Source organism: Schistocerca serialis, chromosome 1 (assembly GCF_023864345.2).
Source record: "Schistocerca serialis cubense isolate TAMUIC-IGC-003099 chromosome 1, iqSchSeri2.2, whole genome shotgun sequence".
Taxonomy (NCBI): Eukaryota; Metazoa; Arthropoda; class Insecta; order Orthoptera; family Acrididae; genus Schistocerca; species Schistocerca serialis.
Window position 1 is genome coordinate 1057610209 of NC_064638.1, and position 22399 is coordinate 1057632607.

The 22399-nt window shown below is 43.4% G+C and overlaps 1 protein-coding gene across 1 annotated transcript in view; it reads left to right on the forward strand.

The window, feature by feature from the left end:
- The window catches only part of LOC126415487 (phospholipase B1, membrane-associated-like), a 139823-nt gene that overhangs the window by 104067 nt on the left and 13357 nt on the right, over positions 1-22399 (forward strand). Inside the window, exon 6 of the mRNA XM_050083433.1 lies at positions 19394-19548. Coding sequence (XP_049939390.1) covers positions 19394-19548 — 155 coding nt within the window. The remainder of the gene's footprint in view (positions 1-19393; positions 19549-22399) is intronic.

Here is a 22399-nt window from a genome sequence, read left to right on the forward strand (position 1 = left end):
TGCTTCCCAGGAATACCTCGAACTCTGGCTCTTTGTTCCGAATGCTTCGGCAGTTAACCACTAGGATTTTAATACTGTTACTTGTGGGAGGCATTACTTTGGATTTACTCTGATAATTTTGGATTTCCAACAGCTATCGTTATCTGGACGGGAAATCTTTTAATCTAAAAAAAGGCACTGTGTGCACCCCAAACACAGTCAACTACCTGGGTAACAGCCTCTGACATGTAGTGCACACATGGCCCATTTGGGAGACCCTAAAGTTCTCAACAATATGACAAAAAGTCCAGGAAGTCGCAGACTAGCTTGTCACAGAACCCTCGAAGTCTCTGATTCAGACCTTCCATACGACTCAGAACCAAGGTGGCACTATCGGTTCTGGGGACAAATGTGTGAGATCTTTGAAACTCCGTGTCCAAGGCTGGTCTTCTCAACCCTCTCTGTCAATCTCTGGAATGATCCAAGTGTGAACTCGGAACCCAGACGACAGGCATCATTTGTTTCTTTGTTAGCCACAAGCTGCATTTGGTTGCACCCTGTTCCCTCAATGGCTGCCGGAATGGCCTCTTCGACATGTTGAATGAGATCCCAGGCGTACACACCGAGTGCACCTAGTGTCCTTCCCTGTTCCTGGTTGCCATTGCCATAAAGGGTACGATCACTCACCGTACATTTGAACTGGCGACGGTTAATAGACCCCCACCCTTTTGTGTTTGCCTCCTCTTGACAATGGACAAAATAGATTTCGCCAAAACAGGCACTGGCTTCGTGGCTTGGTTTCAGTTTCAGTGAAGGACAGCACCTCGAACCCGTTCATTAGGGGAATTGGTATAACATCCCGAAAGCTCCTTGGTCCCCGTCCACCATTTTCATATACACTCCTGGAAATTGAAATAAGAACACATTGAATTCATTGTCCCAGGAAGGAGAAACTTTATTGACACATTCCTGGGGTCAGATACATCACATGATCACACTGACAGAACCACAGGCACATAGACACAGGCAACAGAGCATGCACAATGTCGGCACTAGTACAGTGTATATCCACCTTTCGCAGCAATGCAGGCTGCTATTCTCCCATGGAGACGATCGTAGAGATGCTGGATGTAGTCCTGTGGAACGGCTTGCCATGCCATTTCCACCTGGCGCCTCAGTTGGACCAGCGTTCGTGCTGGACGTGCAGACCGCTTGAGACGACGCTTCATCCAGTCCCAAACATGCTCAATGGGGGACAGATCCGGAGATCTTGCTGGCCAGGGTAGTTGACTTACACCTTCTAGAGCACGTTGGGTGGCACGGGATACATGCGGACGTGCATTGTCCTGTTGGAACAGCAAGTTCCCTTGCCGGTCTAGGAATGGTAGAACGGTGGGTTCGATGACGGTTTGGATGTACCGTGCACTATTCAGTGTCCCCTCGACGATCACCAGTGGTGTACGGCCAGTGTAGGACATCGCTCCCCACACCATGATGTCGGGTGTTGGCCCTGTGTGCCTCGGTCATATGCAGTCCTGATTGTGGCGCTCACCTGCACGGCGCCAAACACGCATACGACCATCATTGGCACCAAGACAGAAGCGACTCTCATCGCTGAAGACGACACGTCTCCATTCGTCCCTCCATTCACGCCTGTCGCGACACCACTGGAGGCGGGCTGCACGATGTTGGGGCGTGAGCGGAAGACGGCCTAACGGTGTGCGGGACCGTAGCCCAGCTTCATGGAGACGGTTGCGAATGGTCCACGCCGATACCCCAGGAGCAACAGTGTCCCTAATTTGCTGGGAAGTGGCGGTGCGGTCCCCTACGGCACTGCGTAGGATCCTACGGTCTTGGCGTGCATCTGTGCGTCGCTGCGGTCCGGTCCCAGGTCGACGGGCACGTGCACCTTCCGCCGACCACTGGCGACAACATCGATGTACTGTGGAGACCTCACGCCCCACGTGTTGAGCAATTCGGCGGTACGTCCACCCGGCCTCCCGCATGCCCACTATACGCCCTCGCTCAAAGTCCGTCAACTGCACATACGGTTCACGTCCACGCTGTCGCGGCATGCTACCAGTGTTAAAGACTGCGATGGAGCTCCGTATGCCACGGCAAAGTGGCTGACACTGACGGCGGCGGTGCACAAATGCTGCGCAGCTAGCGCCATTCGACGGCCAACACCGCGGTTCCTGGTGTGTCCGCTGTGCCGTGCGTGTGATCATTGCTTGTACAGCCCTCTCGCAGTGTCCGGAGCAAGTATGGTGGGTCTGACACACCGGTGTCAATGTGTTCTTTTTTCCATTTCCAGGAGTGTATATCTTAGGTAAATATGAAGTTAATGGGATTTTAATGAGTGGTATAACCACAGCAAAGAAGAGATAGCTGTGGGCTAGGGTGTCGGAGACTTTGAATGAGCTCCCTCGTTGAGACTGTCACTGTCACACGGCTCCATCTGTCACAGTCTTGACAGATCAAGAAAGTCTGCAAGTTAGAAACTGAGAGTACTTGCATACCAGAAAGAGATAAAGAATACTAGCGCCATTTTTTGAATTCTTCCAACAGTTAAGTTATTAAGCATTAGAAAAACTGTAAATGTTGCTTGTGTGATAACAGTTTCTATGCTAAGCTTCGAAACTGCACGATGATAGTACTGAAAACTATGGAACACAGTATTTTTATTCTCCATCACAGGAGTCATTTGTGTGCCGTCATAGTCTCACGAGCTACGTGAGCCGACGTGAGCGTAAACCGTATGTAGTACCAAGGTCGCGATGCTGGTCACCAAGTGCCATCTTGGCACGACGTCCCCCGTTCGCCGCGTAACTGTACGGCCTCCAGAATACAGATCAGTAATCCCCCTATCCACCTGCCGCGACAGAACGCTACTGTGCGAACTGCTGACTCACTTCCTCCCTAATGTACCGGATTGTTGGAAACAGCACTTAACAACGTACAAGGAAATGTTAGTAGTACTCAATAACAAGTCAGGTATGAATACACAAAGTTGTATCTGCATAATTATATTTACCTTACAGCAATACTCTATATGTTTGTCCCTTGATCTCAACATTGCAAGATTGTTATTCCACAAAATTTAATAGAGAAGGTATTTCAATGCTGGGAAGATTTCGGCTTTGCATAAGGTTCGAATTGCCGCTTGAGGGAAGCAAAAGCGGTTTATTTGCATTCTAAGGTGCTTTCATAAGTGATCTAAAGACGGGATAAATTAGAAATATTGTTTATTCTATTATTTCTACTTTTAGTGTCTCTATAATAAATGATACTGCATTTGTCATCATCCTCATCATTAGACAATGATCAGTCTTTTTGGTCTGTTCCTCCCCAGAATTGTTCACGCCATCTCTTTAAGGGACATCCAACTTTCTCTTTGCTGTTAGGATATATAATATTGGAGCTTTCTTTATCGTATTGTTACGTATACGTTGGACATGGTCTTTCCATTGCAGCCTGTATTTTCAACTATAGTTGTAAATTATATGAAGATGGTATCCGTTCTTTTTGACATCAGGAAAGTCCTGCTTACATGGCAGACGCTCTATCCATCTGAGCCATCGAGGGCACAGAGGATAGTGCGACTGCAGGGATGTATCCCTTGCACGCTCGCCGTGAGACCCACATACCCGACTTAATGTCCACGTGCTACATTCGTAGTGCCGCTCCCCATTATACTCATTACTTCAAATGGCTCTGAGCATTATGGGACTTAACTGCCGTGGTCATCAGTCCCCTAGAACTTAGAACGACTTAAACCTAACTAACCTAAGGACATCACACATATCCATGCCCGAGGCAGGATTCGAACCTGCGACCGTAGCGGTCGCGCGGTTGCAGACTGTAGCGCCTAGAACCGTTGGCCACCCCGGCCGGCTTACTCATTACTCGCGGCAGACAATCTTACCGAGTCCCGTAAGAGTTCGGGCAATGCGTGTGCATCCGCACAGAAGAAGGTCACTGGCCGGTTAGCCGTAGCTATAAGAATATGGTATCTGTTCTTTCGAACATGTCCGATAGAACAGATACCATCAGTGACCGTGCTGCTCTCTAGAATTAAATGATAATTAAATCAAGATCCTAAGCTGCCGATAGGCGTTCATATACATCAACGGGGACAGTCGAAAATGTGTGCCGCGACCGGGACTCGAACCCCGGACCTACTGCTTACTGGCAAACACTCTATCCATCTCAGCCACCGAGGGCACAGAGGATAGTGCGACTGCAGGGATGTCCGAAAGAACAGATACTATCTTGCTCGTCCCACTGACTTTTTTTTAATTAACCTACATTTTTTCATCACTGGACCCGTTATATAATTTGTATGACATTTGAGGGGTGATATAATGAAAAAAGAACGCGTGTATTTGCAGAAGTTTTCCATGTCTGTATGGCAAATAACATCCTGAAACGTGTGAAGGAGAGAGCACATCCAACAAGTAACTCTACATTACTCTTTCGGTCTGGCACACCGTGACTTACTACATTGCTGATTGTGAATAATGTCACTTGCATAAAAAACGATGGATAGAGCGTCTGCCTTATAAACAGGAGATCCCGGGTTCGAGTCCCTGTCGGAGCACATATTTTCAGCTGTCCCCGTCGGTATATCAAAGCCTGTCGGCAGCTTAGGGTCTTGATCTGATTATCATTTCATAGTTGTAAAAGGTTATACATTTAGTTTTTAAAGGTTATAGATTTAGTTCTCGTCTGAACTCAGTGTTTATTCTGTGGTCCAGCAAAGAACATCCCGCTGCAAAGCGGACGAACTTCATCTCTGATTATTCTTTTGTCATAACTACTGCTATGTTGTTGTCCAGTCATTCGCTACCGCACAGCAGCAAAGACGAATCGCCATTTTGTTAAAATTACTAACGGTTCTTTCCTTCGTTATGTTTTAATGCACATTGTATGGTTCCTCATAAATATCTTAATTTGGCCAATTTTAGCTCTGCATTATCTGACGTGGGAAATTTAAAGTGGCATCCTAGATATTTGTCCATCCATAACAATTTTGAGTCTAATGGGTTCTAATATTGAAATGTCATCACTTCTGTTTTATCTGTCGTATTATCTTTCCATATTTCGCACAAAAAAAGATCAGGGTTTAGCGTTACTTCGACTACAAGGCCATTAAAGACGAAGCACAAGTTAAGGATGGGGATGAAAATGGGCAGTTCTCTTTTTAAGGAATCATCCCGAAATTTGTCTGGAAGGATTTAGGGAAATCACGGAAAACCTATATCAGGATGGCCATAAGCGGATTTCAACCACCCTCCTCTTGAATGCGAATCCAGTGGGCTAACCACCGCGCCACCTCGCTCAGTCCCAAGTTTAGGGACAATTTGACTCAAGTTACGTACAACAATTTCCTCAGTTTTTCCTATTATAACCAGACGGAAATGGGCGTTTGGCGTCATTGGCCGGATGGCCCCTTGCGGGTCAGGTCCGGCCGCCTCGGTGCAGGTCTTATTACATTCGACGCCACATTCGGCGACCTGCTCGCCGGATGGGGATGAAATGATGATGAAGACAGCACAACACCCAGTCTCTGAGCGCAGAAAATCCCTGACCCAGCCGGGAATCGAACCCGGGCCCGTAGGACGGCAATCTGTCACGCTGACTACTCTGCTATCGGGGCGGACATTATAACCAGATCATAAGCAACAAGTAGCATCATGAGATTAAAATTATGACTTATTAAGTCCTCGCTTTACAAATTATATAAACAACGAAAAGTGAGGGGGGACGGTGTAGCTGGGCAGTTACATTACGACTATTTCTGCTTCACTTCTCTCCATGAATTTAATAATCAACTGACTGCAAGTGCTGATTATTTAGGGAAGCGGGTGATGGCACCATCGACTGACAACAATGATTGTTAAGAGATCACAAACTGTATGTTTTATTACGGATACTCAAGAATTGTGAGCACCTTTAACTAAACAAAGCTAAGCCACATTCCACGTGCCACCATATGTTGGCGATTGCGTTCACACTGAAACTCATAGGGTAAACGATCGCGGCGCGCCCAACAGTGCCAGCTAATGCACAATTTCAGCTCAACTCCCAGATTTGTTCGCTGCAACTACCACGCTCGTGCTCGTGTCAAGCGGCAACAATGAAAAGCGTTGCCTGCGATCACAGATTATTTCATATGTATGACCTCAGCTACACCGGAGGCAGCTGTAATACACAACCTGTCGCGCGGCGGCTCGCTAACTTTACCATTTAAATTAACAACTGATTTCAAATATCTTGCAGTGTGATGATGCCGTATCCTCACAAGTTCTTGCTTTCATATAATCAACCATTTACAAATCATGTAGTCATTATAAACTGCGAAAAGGGTGGGGACATTGGGAAGTGGTGCCTACACGCTGGACTGATCATAGTGTATTTGTAGCCTCACAAAAGATGTTGGTACAGGAGAGGAGTACGTGGTGGGCCGCATCAAACCAGTCAGAAGACTGATGATTCAAGAAAAGTAAAAGAAGAACAAAAAGAAAGAGTAAAACGATTTCCGAATTTTAATGTCCCATGCGTCTAAACCCCAACTACTATTCCCGACGCCTGGCCATAATCATGTCGGAAGAATTTGCACATAAATCATCTTAGTACAAACGACTGATCTTCAAATGCACTGTCCTTTTATATCTTGTGTACGAGATACAACCGCTATTTGTATCCGATGACTTTTGTCACCTCAGTGGATTGATGATGATGATGATGATAAATTCAAATGGCTCCAAACACTATGGGACTCAACATCTGAGGTCATCAATCCCCTAGACTTAGAACTACTTAAACCTAACTAACCTAAGGACATCACACACAACCATGCCTGAGGCAGGATTCGAACCTGCGACCGTCGCAGCAGCGCGGTTCCGGACTGAAGCGCCTAGAAGCGCACGGCCACAACGTCCGGCGATGCTGATGATGATTTTGGTTTATGGGGCACTCAACAGCGTGATTTTCAGCGTCCATAAAAATTCCCAATCTTTTCACTTTCCAGTTTCGCCATTTTCCCGAATGATGGTGAAATGAAGAGGACAACACAAACACCAAGTACCTGGGCGGAGAAAATCTCCGCTGTGGGTTGAGAGAACGTCTCTCCCCGTGTTCCACGTCAGTATCTCCATTGGTTTTCATTTCACTGGAAGCATCCCCAGCAAAGTTCAAGCCGTCTTAAAGGCGTAAGGTGGGCATATCCCATGCAAATATCCGCTAATATGTGTCTGGTAACGTTTGATCAGATAGTGCATAATTATTTGCATGCTACTTCCTGACGTTACAATGTTCACAGACATTACGGGCTGTAAAATGGGCACTAAGCAGGACGAAGAACCAGAAACCAAATTTTTGAAAGGTACAGCATCACAACTTCATTCCAGTCGTGTTTATGAAAGTTACTGATGTTGATAACCAAAACTATTGAGACACAGCATTTATAACGAAGTTCATCCGCTTGCGTCAGACTATATCCTTTACGTAAATGAGGATGAATTTTGAGTCACTCACAGAACTACAAAGTTTTTATTTGCAAAATAATCACCAATTACATACATGTACGTACAGCCATGTGGTATATTTTACAATTAAGTTTAGAGTAATTGTTTTCACTTATCTCTCACGAATGGTCAACGTGCCCTCAACCGAGCGTTCGATAAACACCTGAAGATAGTTAAACTCGTTTCATATTTACGTGAAAATGACGGAAGTTCCTGCATCCAGTGATGTTACTTTGCGGATTCGTAGTTCGCGTAAGTGCTTGGAATCTTCCATAGATTCCCATAATAAATCACATGCCATGAAATCAGTAAACGGTGGATGCAACTTGTGCATTGCGAGATGTGTACGTATCATCGTCGAAGTCTTCGCGCTATGTGAGTTAGGATGGTGTATTCTCGGCCAAATTCATGCTGCACACTTGTAACTAAATTGTAACATTTCAAAAGAGGACGCTAAATGTTTTTTTTTCTTTTTTGCTGTGGTATTGCCATTTAGACTTGTCGCACATTGGGTAATAAGCGGATGAGCGAGCGAGCAGCCTAGCGTTCTATCTGCATCAGGTAGACATCTACCGGCAGCCAAGTGAACCAGCTAGCCACAACTGGCGCCAAGGTGAACTTCCAGCTACGATCCGTAACCCAGAATTCACACATGTTTCTGACATCATTCATGCGGAACAGTGGTTTCCAACTTTTCTGAAACTATTTGCTGTGAGTGCAGTCAGACATTGGCTAATACTCTCCCCCTCCCTCCACCATCAACAACATTGACGCCCAACTGAACATCATAATGTAAGAGAATTTTCTTTTAACGCTTTTATTTTCATTTATTTAGTTTCCGTAGGTGTCTTATTAAATCCTGAAACAATGAGTTGATGTGACGGTTGGTACTGCTCAATTCTAACAACATTTTATTTGCATTTATAGAAAGACGAAGTAATTCTCAGTGCATCGCGATTGTTACATACAACTCCTCCGCATAAAATAAAGCCAATTATCCACACTGAGTGTAGGTACTTAGAAAACATGCTTCCCCTGCACCACTCGTCTCCCTAGTGACAATTGCTTTACCCACACTCTACAACCCAGTTTTAAAATCAACCATGTCGAAGGGCGTACACTATACCTACTGCTTGTGTACCACTAGATTCCTGGACTCCTTTCCCCTGAAATAATAGAAATTGAAAAGCTTTAGGCTGCCAATACTTTGCGTCTGACCGCTTCCACACAGGGGTGTAGTGGCCGTTACGTAATTACTACTGTGTTGTGATCTCAATTAGATCGTTTATTGTAGCAAAGTAAATAATGAAGAAGTTTCTGGTCCACTGTGGGAACTACATACAACTTCGAAAAGGCATTTTTATGAGACATTTAAGCATACATATACCAATTTTACTGCCACAGTGGATGATACAAAATATATGTACAGTAGATGGACTATGTTAGGAATAAGGAAGATGGAGTTCATACAATCGTTTCACAAGCTTTAACCTCTACCACATTATCTCACACGTTAATGCTCGTATCCGAAATAAAAATGTAGTCATTGGTAACTTATTTAATCAGCATTACTGTTTTACGAAACACTTATGATAATAATAATTATCTTTTGAAAATAGTTCGGCGGCAATGTGACCGAGTGGTTCTAGGCGCTTCAATCCGGAACCGCGCGACAGCTACGGTCGCAGGTTCGAATCCTGCCTCGGGCATGGATGTGTGTGATGTCGTTAGGTTAGTTAGGTTTAAGTAGTTCTAAGTTCTAGGGGACCGATGACCTCAGATGTTAAGTCCCATAGTGTTCAGAGCCATTTGAACCATTTTTTTTAAAGAGCCACTGGTTGCGTGGATCAGCAGACATGCGCCACTGAATCTGCTGGATCCCACACGACTGCTATTGGCATCTGATGGAAACTTGCAGTTCCATTACCAACCTAGACACCCATGGGAGGCATCGATACCTTATACCACAAACACGTTATATGTAACTTATTGGAAAAAGATCTAACGCAACAGACGCAAGAGGCGAGTAATTCCTGATCATAGTAATGTTGTAGATTCTACCACCTTTAAGCCACCGGCTGTGTAATCTGCTTGCGTTCTTTTTATGCAACAGACAACTATAAGACGGCATCTGTAAAGAGTGATAGAAGACTTATAAGAGAGGTGTCCACAAGAAAAGGTACGAAACTACACTGTCGGTATAATTGAAGTATTTATTCAAAATTAATCACCAGAAGCCTGAGCAGAAGTGTTCCACTATTTGTCGAACCGAAGGATTCCATGTTCCCAGAACTCCTATACTTGTGACAGGGGTCAGTCCTGCGCTTTGCCCTTCAGTTCGTTGTCTGAGTCTGAGAGGTTTTTTTAGCAGATCAAACACATGGAATCGCAGGGCGACATGTCCATGCTGTAGAGATGATACTGAAGCTGCTCCCACTTGAACTTTTCCATTACACTTTGTGTGACCTTGGAGACATGTAGACCGAGCGGTTCTAGGCACTTTAGTGGCTGCTACGGTCGCAGGTTCGAATCCTGCCTCGGGAATGGCTGTGTGTGATGTCCTTAGGTTAGTTAGGTTTAAGTAGCTCTAAGTTTAAGGGACTGATGACCTCAGCTGTTAAGTCCCATAGTACTTAGAGCCATTTGAACCATTTTTGGAGACATGTAGACGCGCATTATCAATCCCTCCATGAGCAACGCAGGTCATTTGCTCTTGATGCACTTGCGTAGGCTACGGAGCGTCTCAGGATACACGTCACTTTTAATGGTTTTTTCGTGCTCGAGGAATTCGATGAGTACCAGACCTCTGACGTCAAAGAAGACGATGAGTATCACCTGCCTGCTGACGGCACAGCTCTGAATTTTTTAGGGGGAGATGACGGCAATACATTCCGGTGTCACTACGTTGTACCAAAGCGGCATATGCAAATTTAAGCCAGTTTGTTTGTTACGAAGTTTCGTACTTTTTCATTTGAGCACTCCTTACGGAATAACCGCAGTGGTACAATACCACCGGACGAACTGCAGCGAAGAGGTAGTGACAAACTCAAGACAAGTGAGGCAGAAGTGGTCAACTGAATGAGCTGCCGTTTTTTTTCTTTGTTTTTTATTACGAAAAGTATGCGAGTCGCTCTTTTCACGGAGGAGACTCGGCATGGCTTGCAAAGTGCGACTGCGCGTGATGTGATCCAAGCGAGAAGTCGGAACCCGTTATCACGCGTCAAACGTCTGTGGATGGGCTACCTTCAGAAAGGACAGAGCCTGGGAGTAGGGAACGGAGGGAGAAGGTGGCGGGTGGAGGGGGGGGGGGGGTGGACGAAGGGAAATGTAAGACCCATTACTTCCTGCAGATTACTCTGAACACACTCCCATAAATAACTGACATAACCGCTACTTATGCCTTAGGGGAACAGATCAATATCTTCAGTAGCAAACAATTCATCTAGTGGAACAGACTGTGCGAAAAGTTCTTCCCCTACAATTATTACACTATATAGTTCCATACAGTACCATGGAAGTTATTCTGTGATGTCTTAACACATCTCCTGCCATCCTGATCCGTCTTCTTGTCTGTATTTTCCTTGTGTTCCTCGTCGATTCTACAGAGAACCTCCTCATTCCCTATTTTATCAGTCCTTCTATGCTACCACATCTCAAATGCTTCGATTTTATACGTTTCTGGTTTCTCACAATCCATTATACATTGCCACGCAATGCTGTGCTCCAATCGTACATTCTCAGGAAATTCTTCCTCAAATTAATGCCAATGTTTGCCACTAGTAGACTTCCTTTGGCCGGGAATTCCCTTTTTGCCAGCGCTCGTAGCTTTTTACATCCTCAGTGCATCGTTCGCCATGTGTCAATTGGTCATGTTTCCAAAGTATCAGAATTCAGTAAATTCGTCTACTACGTGCTAAGCAGATTTGATGTTAAGTTTATCTCTAATCTCATTTCTGCTGTTCTTCATTACTGTCATCTTTCTGCTGTTTACTGTCAATCGTTATTCTGTACTTATTAGATTGTTAGATTACATTCAACAAGTCCTGGAATTCCTGCTCACTTTCACTGAGAATAGCAATGGCTTCAGCGAATGTTATCATTGATATTATTTCACCTTGAACTCTGAACTTTAATCCCACTGTTGAATTTTTACTTTATTTCCGCCTTTTTTTACACCATTCCTAATCAAAGCGCTTTGTTCTTTATGTTCCATTCTTACTGTTTGCTCCTGGTTCCTACAGCTTATTCCAACTTTCTAGCATTTAGCATCACTTTCCATTATCCAAGGGTCGCCCAGGTCCACAGATCCTATGAACGTATCTCGATTTGTGTGTTTACCTTTCCGAAAGCCAAACTGATCGTAATGTCTCCATCGTAGATACCTTTAATGTATCCTCTCCGCCTATCGGCTCTATCCTCTGCGTTTGACAATGGAATGCCCACTGCAATCTTGACCCCCTTGCTTTTAATTTCACGGAAGGTTCTAACGTTTTTGCACCCTGAGTCAGTCCTTCTGACGAATATTTCATCACATTTTTTCTGCAGCTGTTGTCCTTTGCTTCCTTGCACTTTCTGTCTATTTAATTGCTAAGTGACTTATACCTGCTGTATTCCTGTCATTCCCTGAACATTTTTATACTTGTTTCTTTCGTCGATCAGTTGGAGTATGGCGGACAGTAATAGATCAATTGCGCAAGAATCGAAAGCATAGACAAGTGTTAACTTTGTCGTGGCGGTATACTTCTATTCATTGGGTTGCTTTCGGTTCCATTGGTTAACATCTTGGATATCGGACCATTAATCATCGCGCGTATTGTGTTACACAATGCACCACATAGTCTCATTATTTTTAATCTATTTAGGTGTTGGTGGGTGACATGATCAATGCTATGTGAAGTCATGGCAGATCTTAATCTCGCAGCCCTTAATACTGCTATGTTGTCCCTGATGTTCGTTATTGTGCTCTGTGCAATTCTGCTCGACCCACGCAAGTTTTGTGTGCTATTCGCGATTGTCAGTCTGATTGCTACTATACAGCTAAATATTTTGCATTCTGAATACAACAAGGACAATAATGTATAATTTTCGAAATCTGTACAGTCTTTCTTTTCGGATTTCTACTATTATTCCTTCTTACACTTGTGATAGGATTGAGACCATATGTAACTTCTTCTTGGACAGTTCTAATTGCGGCTGTTTCAGAATATTTCTGTAAGTTATTTAAAATTCGACTTGTAGACCGCCAGGCAGGCAGATTTCGTTTTGGTACTTTGCTTTGTCCCATCTAGAGTCTCTTTTCTGTTAGTGGTCCGTCGGTATGGCGTTTCCTTTTTCGCTTACGTCTGTACGAACGTACGTCAACAGTTTCTCATATTCTCGTTCATCGGTTTGGTCTTCTGTAAATAAGTTTGAGAAGTGATTTGCAGTGACTTACAGTACTTCCTTTTGGTTTTGGTGTATCCTCCCAACCTTCGTTTTTACAAGCTTTTCCTTTCTCTGTTGGAAAATGGATGTGGTTTCCTGTTTCGATATTAAATCCTGTTTCGCCCTCACTTGGAAAGTCGCGATTCACTGCCTCGTCAGTTTTAATATTTCTACTTTTACCGTCGTAGCTTCGTTAGCCATCTAGAGTACATCTCGTTTGGTGTGAAGAGCTCTCATTGTTTTGAAAAAGATCTCTTTTGTTACATTTTGCCATTCCCTATTTAATCTTGACAACGACACCAACGTTTTACACGTTTTGTACTTCGGGCATTCATCCACCATTCACTGACATTACCACACCCTTTAACCCGCCTTTTACTTGTGTTCAGAGTACGAGACACTTCCTTTGCTACTTCCATACTTTTTAAAACTGTTGTTGTTTCCAGTAACTCCGTCCCCTGTTTGTTTTCTCAAGTATTAGACCAACATTAACCATGTAAGCGTTACTGTCCGAGAACGGTAGGTGCCATACCTCCTCTGTAGTCAGCTGATCATTTACTTCGTTGCTTACATATATCCTGTGAATTATGCTAGCTGGCTTGTATGTTTTAAAAGGTTATCGTATTCTAATATCGTTAATTACATAGAACGAGTCCTTTAAATGCAGGTTGCATATAAGACGATAAATAAATATCTCATTTTATTGATGTTTAGAGTTTAATCTGTAGGTGATAGTGTTGTTGTTGTGGTCTTCAGTCGTGAGACTGGTTTGATGCAGCTCTCCATGCTACTCTATCCTGTGCAAGCTTTTTCATCTCCCAGTACCTACTACAACCTACATCCTTCTGAATCTGCTTAGTGTATTCATCTCTTGGTCTCCCTCTACGATTTTTACCCTCCACGCTGCCCTCCAATACTAAATTGGTGATCCCTTGATGCCTCAGAACATGTCCTACCAACCGATCCCTTCTTCTGGTCAAGTTGTGCCACAAACTTCTCTTCTCCCCAATCCTATTCAATACTTCCTCATTAGTTATGTGATCTACCCATCTAATCTTCAGCATTCTTCTGTAGCACCACATTTCGAAAGCTTCTATTCTCTTCTTGTCCAAACTATTTATCGTCCATGTTTCACTTCCATACATGGCTACACTCCATACGAATACTTTCAGAAATGACTTCCTGACACTTAAATCAATACTGGATGTTAACAAATTTCTCTTCTTCAGAAACGCTTTCCTTGCCATTGCCAGCCTACATTTTATATCCTCTCTACTTCGACCATCATCAGTTATTTTGCTCCCCAAATAGCAAAACTCCTTTACTACTTTAAGTGCCTCATTTCCTAATCTAATTCCCTCAGCATCACCCGACTTAATTAGACTACATTCCATTATCCTTGTTTTGCTTTTGTTGATGTTCATCTTATATCCTCCTTTCAAGACACTGTCCATTCCATTCAACTGCTCTTCCAAGTCCTTTGCTGTCTCTGACAGAATTACAATGTCATCGGCGAACCTCAAAGTTTTTATTTCTTCTCCATGAATTTTAATACCTACTCCGAATTTTTCTTTTGTTTCCTTTACTGCTTGCTCAATATACAGATTGAACAACATCGGGGAGAGGCTACAACCCTGTCTTACTCCCTTCCCAACCACTGCTTCCCTTTCATGTCCCTCGACTCTTATAACTGCCATCTGGTTTCTGTACAAATTGTAAATAGCCTTTCGCTCCCTGTATTTTACCCCTGCCACCTTTAGAATTTGAAAGAGAGTATTCCAATCAACATTGTCAAAAGCTTTCTCTAAGTCTACAAATGCTAGAAACGTAGGTTTGCCTTTCCTTAATCTTTCTTCTAAGATAAGTCGTAAGGTCAGTATTGCCTCACGTGTTCCAGTGTTTCTACGGAATCCAAACTGATCTTCCCCGAGGTTGGCTTCTACTAGTTTTTCCATTCGTCTGTACAGAATTCGTGTTAGTATTTTGCAGCTGTGACTTATTAAGCTGATAGTTCGGTAATTTTCACATCTGTCAACACCTGCTTTCTTTGGGATTGGAATTATTACATTCTTCTTGAAGTCTGAGGGTATTTCGCCTGTTTCATACATCTTGCTCACCAGATGGTAGAGTTTTGTCAGGACTGGCTCTCCCACGGCCGTCAGTAGGTGATAGTATCAACTGAAAATTGTGGTCTAGTATGTTTTCGTGATTCTCCTCTAATATATCTGCTAAACCGGTTCTACAGAAAGTCTTTCGATTTTCTCAGTTTTGATTCCCAGTTGGAGCATAAATATTAATGATGGAATTCTTTCTGTCTCACAAGTTATTCCGAGACAGTTTCCCAGTATTTTTATCTTTGTCAAAATATCAGTGCCATTGCTGTAATCATTAGAAAAGTTTTCTTTCATTTTCTTTCCATGTGCCTCGTTTAGTCTTCCATGGGACACCTCCTGTAGTGAAGCAATATCGACCGATGCTGCATAAATACATCTCATACTAAGTTTAGTTTGCATCCCGCATATGTTTACCGCGGCTAAATAAAAGGTCTGGCTGGAGGTTATGTCTCTGTGTTTCAACGTGGAGCTCTTCCTTAAACGGATACGTTCTTCTCGGGTTTGGGTCACGTTGATACTACTGGTTTAGTTCCACGATCACATTAAGCAACGTTGCTCTATTGATTCCGTTTCCTGTCGGCGGTCCAGTCACCTGTGACACATAGTATTGCTACATTGTCCTATTTTCGTTCGCTATTGGAGATCTGATCTTCTGCGAAGTTTCCTAGATTTTCTTAGTTTCTTGCTCAGCAGTTTCATTTTCTTTGCGGAATTTCTGCGTCTCTTCTTGTTCCCCGTGTTTTTCCTGTTTCCACACTGCTGTTTTCGCTTTGTTTTGTCTTGTATGACTCGAGTGTGTCTGAAGAGTCTGTTTTTCTTCTTCGGCGCTCGGTTTTGCTTGTTACTTTCCAGTTCCTTTGCGTTTGTGAGAGGCTTGAGTTCTGTGGTCAGTGTCTGTTGCCCTGGTAGCTGTTTGTCATGATCTTTTTTTCATCTACCATCGATTTGTTTGACAATGTACGTAACATGCCTACCACCGACTATGTGATTTCTACGAATCTTGCCGATGTGTTTTCCTCTCATTCACTTCTCATATGCACGTAATTGACAATTAGTCTTTTAAAGGATTTGTGGCATTAATCAAGGCATATTATTTGGGTGTTTCGACCTAAGTCAAAACTTACGGCGACGTTTGTTGTTTTTTCCTTCGATATTCTTTCTATCGTCTGTCACCTGGTTTAAAGAGGATGTCAATGAAATACGAAAACACGGGTGAGCTTGGTGGCATCTGGAAGAGGCAGGGGTTTTGTCCCGGTGATTACGGAGATTACTATCGCCGTAACTGACCAGGCAGCACCTGCCACTTGTACATCCCTCGCTTAATAGTTTACACTAGTACCCGTACAAGATCCACACGGTGCAGTAACCTCATGGTCCCTTCTGAAATTGCTCTTCGGTTCCTGGCACGGATCGATGTTGATGACGTGTGACCGGAAAATTTTCTGTGGAGTGACGAAGCACATTTCACATTACAGGGTGCAGTGAATATACAGAAATGCCGAATTTCGGGTACTAGTAAACGGCTGTTGGGTACGAAAAGCCATACCACTCGCTGTATGTGACTGTATGGTATAAATTGACAAGAACCTTTATTCTGGGTCCGTTCTTCTCTGAAGAGAATGTAACCAGGGGGCCTGTCAGCTGTATCGTGACGTCTGCACGTTACCGACACTTTCTTGTGAAGCATGTGGTTCCTGCTTTGCAAGAGTGTAACTGTGTGGAAACCACTGTTTTCATGCAAGACAGGGCAACACCTCATGCCTCTCGCCAAGTGAAAGACCTGCTTAATTAAACCATCCACGAACGTGTTACCTCCAGAGGTTTTTCTGATGCATGTCCCGCATGATCATCTGATATGAATCCATGTGACTTTTGGCTCAGGGAATATCTAAAAGAACTCGTTTACCAGGAACACTCTGGATCGCTAACTGATCTGAATGCAAACGTTTATAAAGTGAGATTCACAGGAAGTACAAACTGGCTAAGCGGAAATGGCTAGATCGCAAATGTAAGGATTTGGAAACGTATTTCACTATGGGAAAGACAGATGATGGCTACGGGAAAACTAAAGAGGCCTTTGGTGCAAAGAGAAGCAGCTGTTTGAATAATAAGAGCTCAGATGTAAAACCAGTCCTAAGCAAAGAAGGGAAAGCTGAAAAGTTGAAGGAGTATATAGAGGATCTATAGAAGGAAGACGAACATGAAGACAATGTTATAGAAGAGGAAGAGGACGTGGATGAAGATGAGGTGGGAGATATCATATCCGTGAGAAGAATTTGACAAATCTCTGAAAGAACTATGTCGGAACAAGACCCCGAGGGTAGATGATATTCCGTCAGAAATACTGATAGCCTTGGGAGAGCCAGCCACGACCAAACTTTTCCATCTGGTGTAATACAGGCGAAATACACTCAGACTTCATGATGTGTGTAATAATTACAATTTCAAAGATAGCAGTTGCTGGCAGGTGTGTGTATTACCTAAATATCAGTTTAATAAGTACTAACACGAATTCCATGCACAGGATTGGAAAGACTGGTTGAAACCGACTTCGAGGAAGATCAGTTTGGATTCCGGAGAAATGTAGGAACATGCGAGGCAATACTGACCCTACAACTTATCTTAGAAAATAGGTTAAGGAAAGGGCTACCTACATTTGTAGTATTTGTAGACACAGTGAAAGCTTTTGAGTGTCGACTGGAATACTCTCTTTGAAATTCGGATGGTAGCCAGGGTAAAATGCAGCATATCCACGATGCTATTCAATCTGTGTACTGAGCAAGCTGTAAAGGAAACAAAAGAAAAAAAATTGAAGGAGGAATTAAAGTCCAGCGAGAAGAAACAAGAACTGAGGTTTACCGATGACATTGTAATTCAGTCAGGGACGCCAAAGGGCTTGGAAGAGCAACTGGACGGAATGGACAGTGTGTTGAAAGCTCGATATAAGAGGAACATCAACAAAAGCAGAACAAAGATAACGGAATTTAGCAGAACTAAATCAGGTGATGCTAAGGGAATTAGATTAGGAAACGAGACACTTACAGGAGTAGATGAGTTTTATATTTGGGCAGCTGAATAAGCGATGGCGACGGGAGTAGATGGGATACAAAATGTAGACTGAGAATGACGAGAAAAGCTTTCTGAAGGAGAGAAATTTGTTAACGTCAAATATAGATTTAAGTGTTAAGGAAGTCTTTTATGAAGGTACTTATGAGGAATGTACCCTTGTATGGAAGTGAAAGATGGAAGATAAATAGCTTAGACGAAAAGAGAATAGAAGCGTTCGAAGTGTGGTCTAGCAGAAGGCTGTTGAAGGTTGGATGGGTATTTCATGTAATTAATGAGGAGGAACTGAACAGTATTGGGGAGACAAGAAATTTGTAGCACAACTTTACTAAAAGAAGGGATCGGTTATTAGGGCAATTGCTGAAATATTAACGGATTGCGAATTTAGTATTGGAGGGAAGTGGGGAGCGGGGATAAAAAGGGTAGAGGGAGACGAAGAGATAAATACGGTAAGCAGATTAAGAAGTGTGTAGGTTGAAGTAGTTATTCGGAGATGAAGAAACTCGCATAGGATAGAGTAGCATGGAGAGCTAGATCAAACCAGTCTTCGGACTGAAGACCACAATAACAAACAACAACTGATCTGAAGGTCGGAGCTGCTGCGAGGAAGTGTTGCTGACGTCGTTTTATGGCTGCAGCATCTCGTCATCGTCTTCAGTGCTCATGTTGAACAAACTGCGTAAGCAGCGGTTAATAATAAAATCAGCATTTGCTCTGAATTGTTTGACCTTTGGTTCTTGCATTCACAGCGCCGGATTCACACCTGGTGTCCATAATTCTAACTATTCTGTTTCCAGAGTAAATCGGTTCCGCATTAACGCCGTAGAATACCTCCCAACTTTTGTTGCCTTACGGTAATTACAGCGCTCACTGGACCTCTGTGAGTAGATTCACTTTAATCATAACCACCCGATAGTTAAGAGAAGGATTAACTCAGCTGCGTTTCTGTACAGGGGACCCATAACACACAACTTTAGAGATATAAGCCGTTTCTAAACACCACTGACATTAGAATTAAACTATGACAGCACCATGGATCTTTCGTTGTAAAGAACATTTAAAAACGGAGTTCAGCGTTTCTCCCTTTAAGTTTTTGGGGTTCCCTAAAACCGAATCCTTAACGGTTACCCATTATCATAGTGTCCAGGTCCACAATCTATAAAAAGATAGTGGAATAATGAAAGCGGCGTGTTTTTTTCCACTTTTCCATATGTTGACAGTAACTGGAGAACTGAAACTATGGGAACAAAGTGTAGAATGGACGTTTCTGCGTGTTGACAGATCTGAGGATCCTGGTGGAAGCCGAGGACATGCCCGGGAGGTGCTGGCTGACGCACCACGTGGAGTGCCCCTGCCTGATGGGGTCCCGCTTCCTGGCGCAGCGGCAGCAGTTCTTCGACATCATGTCCCGCTGGCAGCAGGTCGACCTGGACGTGGTGAGTGCCCTCGCCGAGCGCGACGACAACAGTGGAAAGTAGTCAGACTGGAAGTTCCAACTTTTATATCTTTCGAAAGTGAAGCTCAGGTTGTCGACTCTAAACCCTCTCGTACTGTACACGTGTATTAAAGAAGCAGGGGAATTGTGTAATTATTTAGAAAACGATTCCACCTTTTAGGTCGCTTCATTTTAAGATAACCGAGCTGCTACAATAATTAAACAAACTGAAAAATTATTTGAGAAGAGTGTGTAACACTACTGGCAACTATGAAATTAGCAGTGTACCGATAATGTTACACTTGTGAAACGAATTAGATATGGCCATGACTGAAACTTCCTGGCAGATTAAAACTGTGTGCCGGACCGAGACTCGAACTCGTGACCTTTGCAAAGTTCGAGTCTCGGTCCGGCACACAGTTTAACCTGCCAGGAAGTTTCATATCAGCGTACACTCCGCTGCAGAGTGAAAATCTTATTCTGGAAACATCCCCAGGCTGTGGCTAAGCCATGTCCCCGCAATATCCTTTCTTTCAGGAGTGCTAGTTCTGCAAGGTTCGCAGGAGAGCTTCTGTTAAGTTTGGAAGGTAGGAGACGAGGTACTGGCAGAAGTATAGCTGTGAGAACGGGGCGTGAGTAGTGCTTGGGGAGCTCAGTTGGTTGAGCACTTGCCCGCTAAAGGCAAAGATCCCGAGTTCGGGTCTCGGTCCGGCACACAGTTTTAATATGCTAGGAAGTTTCATAACAGCGCACACTCAGCTGCAGAGTGAAAATCTCATTCTGGATGGCCGTGACTGTGTACTAATGGTAAAGGCAATAGCAAAACTAACGGGAATCGAACCACGGCTCTGTAATTACGTACAAAGAAACGATCGCCAGCCTAATTAGGCAAAGTTGTACCAAGTGATAGCATTGTTCATAAAAAAGTTAACGATTGGTATTCACTTTACTAGATATTGAAATTCTATTTTTGATTATAGGACACGACACAGTAGTATACTGTACCAGTGCTTTGACAAGAACAACAAAGATGTGATATTAAATGTATTGGCAACAACTGGTTCTCAAAAGCACTTACTATCTGTAAACTATAGTAGGAAGCCAGTAGTCATTGCAGGCAAAATATTACTAACGGTGGGGAGATACTAATGTGAACAACAAGTTCCTTTATCAGCTTCATTATTAGAGAAAACTCTCACTGAAATAATTTACGGTCAGTTGTATTCTCTATTTTGATACTATTTGTTTCCTTGAGGATCATTCACTTCTTTATACTATATACCTCAAATTAAATAAGCAGAACACTCCATCTTCAGGCCGCAAGTGCTCCATCGGGACCATCCGATCGCCGTGTCATCCTCAGATGAGGATGCGGATAGGAGGGGCCTGTGGCCAGCACACCGCTCTATCAGTCGTTATGATGGTTTTCTTTGACCGAAGCCGCTACTATTCGGTCGAGTAGCTCCTCAATTGGCATCAAGAGGCTGAGTGCACCCCGAGAAATGGCAACAGCGCATGCCGGCCAGAATGGTCATCCCTCCATGTTTCTCCATTTTCATAAGTTCACTGACAACGTTCACTATCGATAGCTGCCAAACAAATACTACTAAACAATGTGACGTCTTCAAACTTGAAACATATGCTTCATACATCGTATACTTTCTAATCCAGAGATATTTTTCAACAACCACTGCCATCTCTCGGTCAGGTAAGGTACTTATGACACCACCCTCGTATGTGTGTTGTGACGTTAGACCAATACGGGTGACTAGTGAGATGTAAGAGAGGGCCTGAAAGCTCTAGTGTTGTCAGGAGAAATGAGTGCATAAATAAATAAATAGATAAATAAATAAATGGGAGAATACTCCAAATTCAGAGTTCTTACTTCTTTAATGTCGTTATTCCAGTTTGCTCTTACGTCAGTAGGCCCATGCATGACAAATTTCGTCGCAACCGCTTCCTTCTCATAAAGTGGCTAAAACAATCGTGTTTATTACTAAAAAGTGACATCCAGTACAAATATATCACCGCGAATGTTCTCCCCTATCTGTAGAGAGTATGTACACGTCTAGACCTCTCTTGAGTTAGCGTTGAGATGGTTCCCGCCATTTCCATGACCAATGGGGCATTGAGCCAATGGAGAGTGCAGTTCAGGACGGAGGTGGCTCTTATTGTTGCGGGGGCATTTTTGTGTAACGTCTTAGGCCCACTTATTCTGGCTGCGGTGTTTATATAAATACAGTATTCGTGATGAGCAAGCATTGCCGTTTATTATATGACTTCGTGAAGAGTAAGCAGTGGACACCTCTGTATTCCAAGGTGCCAACAGCTGTGTTCACAGGGCTGCACGCAACGTTCCTACTTTGGACAACGCTCTGGTACCTTATCTCACCTTGAATGGCCTGCTACATTGTGCGGTCGTAATCGAATAGAAATTATGTGGAGCTTTTTGGAACAACGGGTTAACGTAGCAGTCAAGTTCGCTGCTATTTGCCAGAAATATTCCAACATCTCCTAACATAAAATCAACTGTTTAAATGGAAAATTAAACATTTTTATTCTAAATTGAATTACTGACCAACTCTTGCGCTATGACTCCCGCTCCAGTTTTCTCTTAACCTTATCTTTAAAATGATCAGCTCCATGCTGTCCTTAAAAAAGGCGACAAATTTGGTTGATGACACACCTACACGTTCATTGTGTTTTCTGGAGTAGTATTCGCATCGGGTGTTACAATCAAACGATGTTATACCCGACGAAGAATGTAATTTGAGACGATTCCCTCGATTTGCTGCTATCATTCTGATTGATCTTATGATCAAGATGAACGCTCTTGCAGTATATTGTATTGT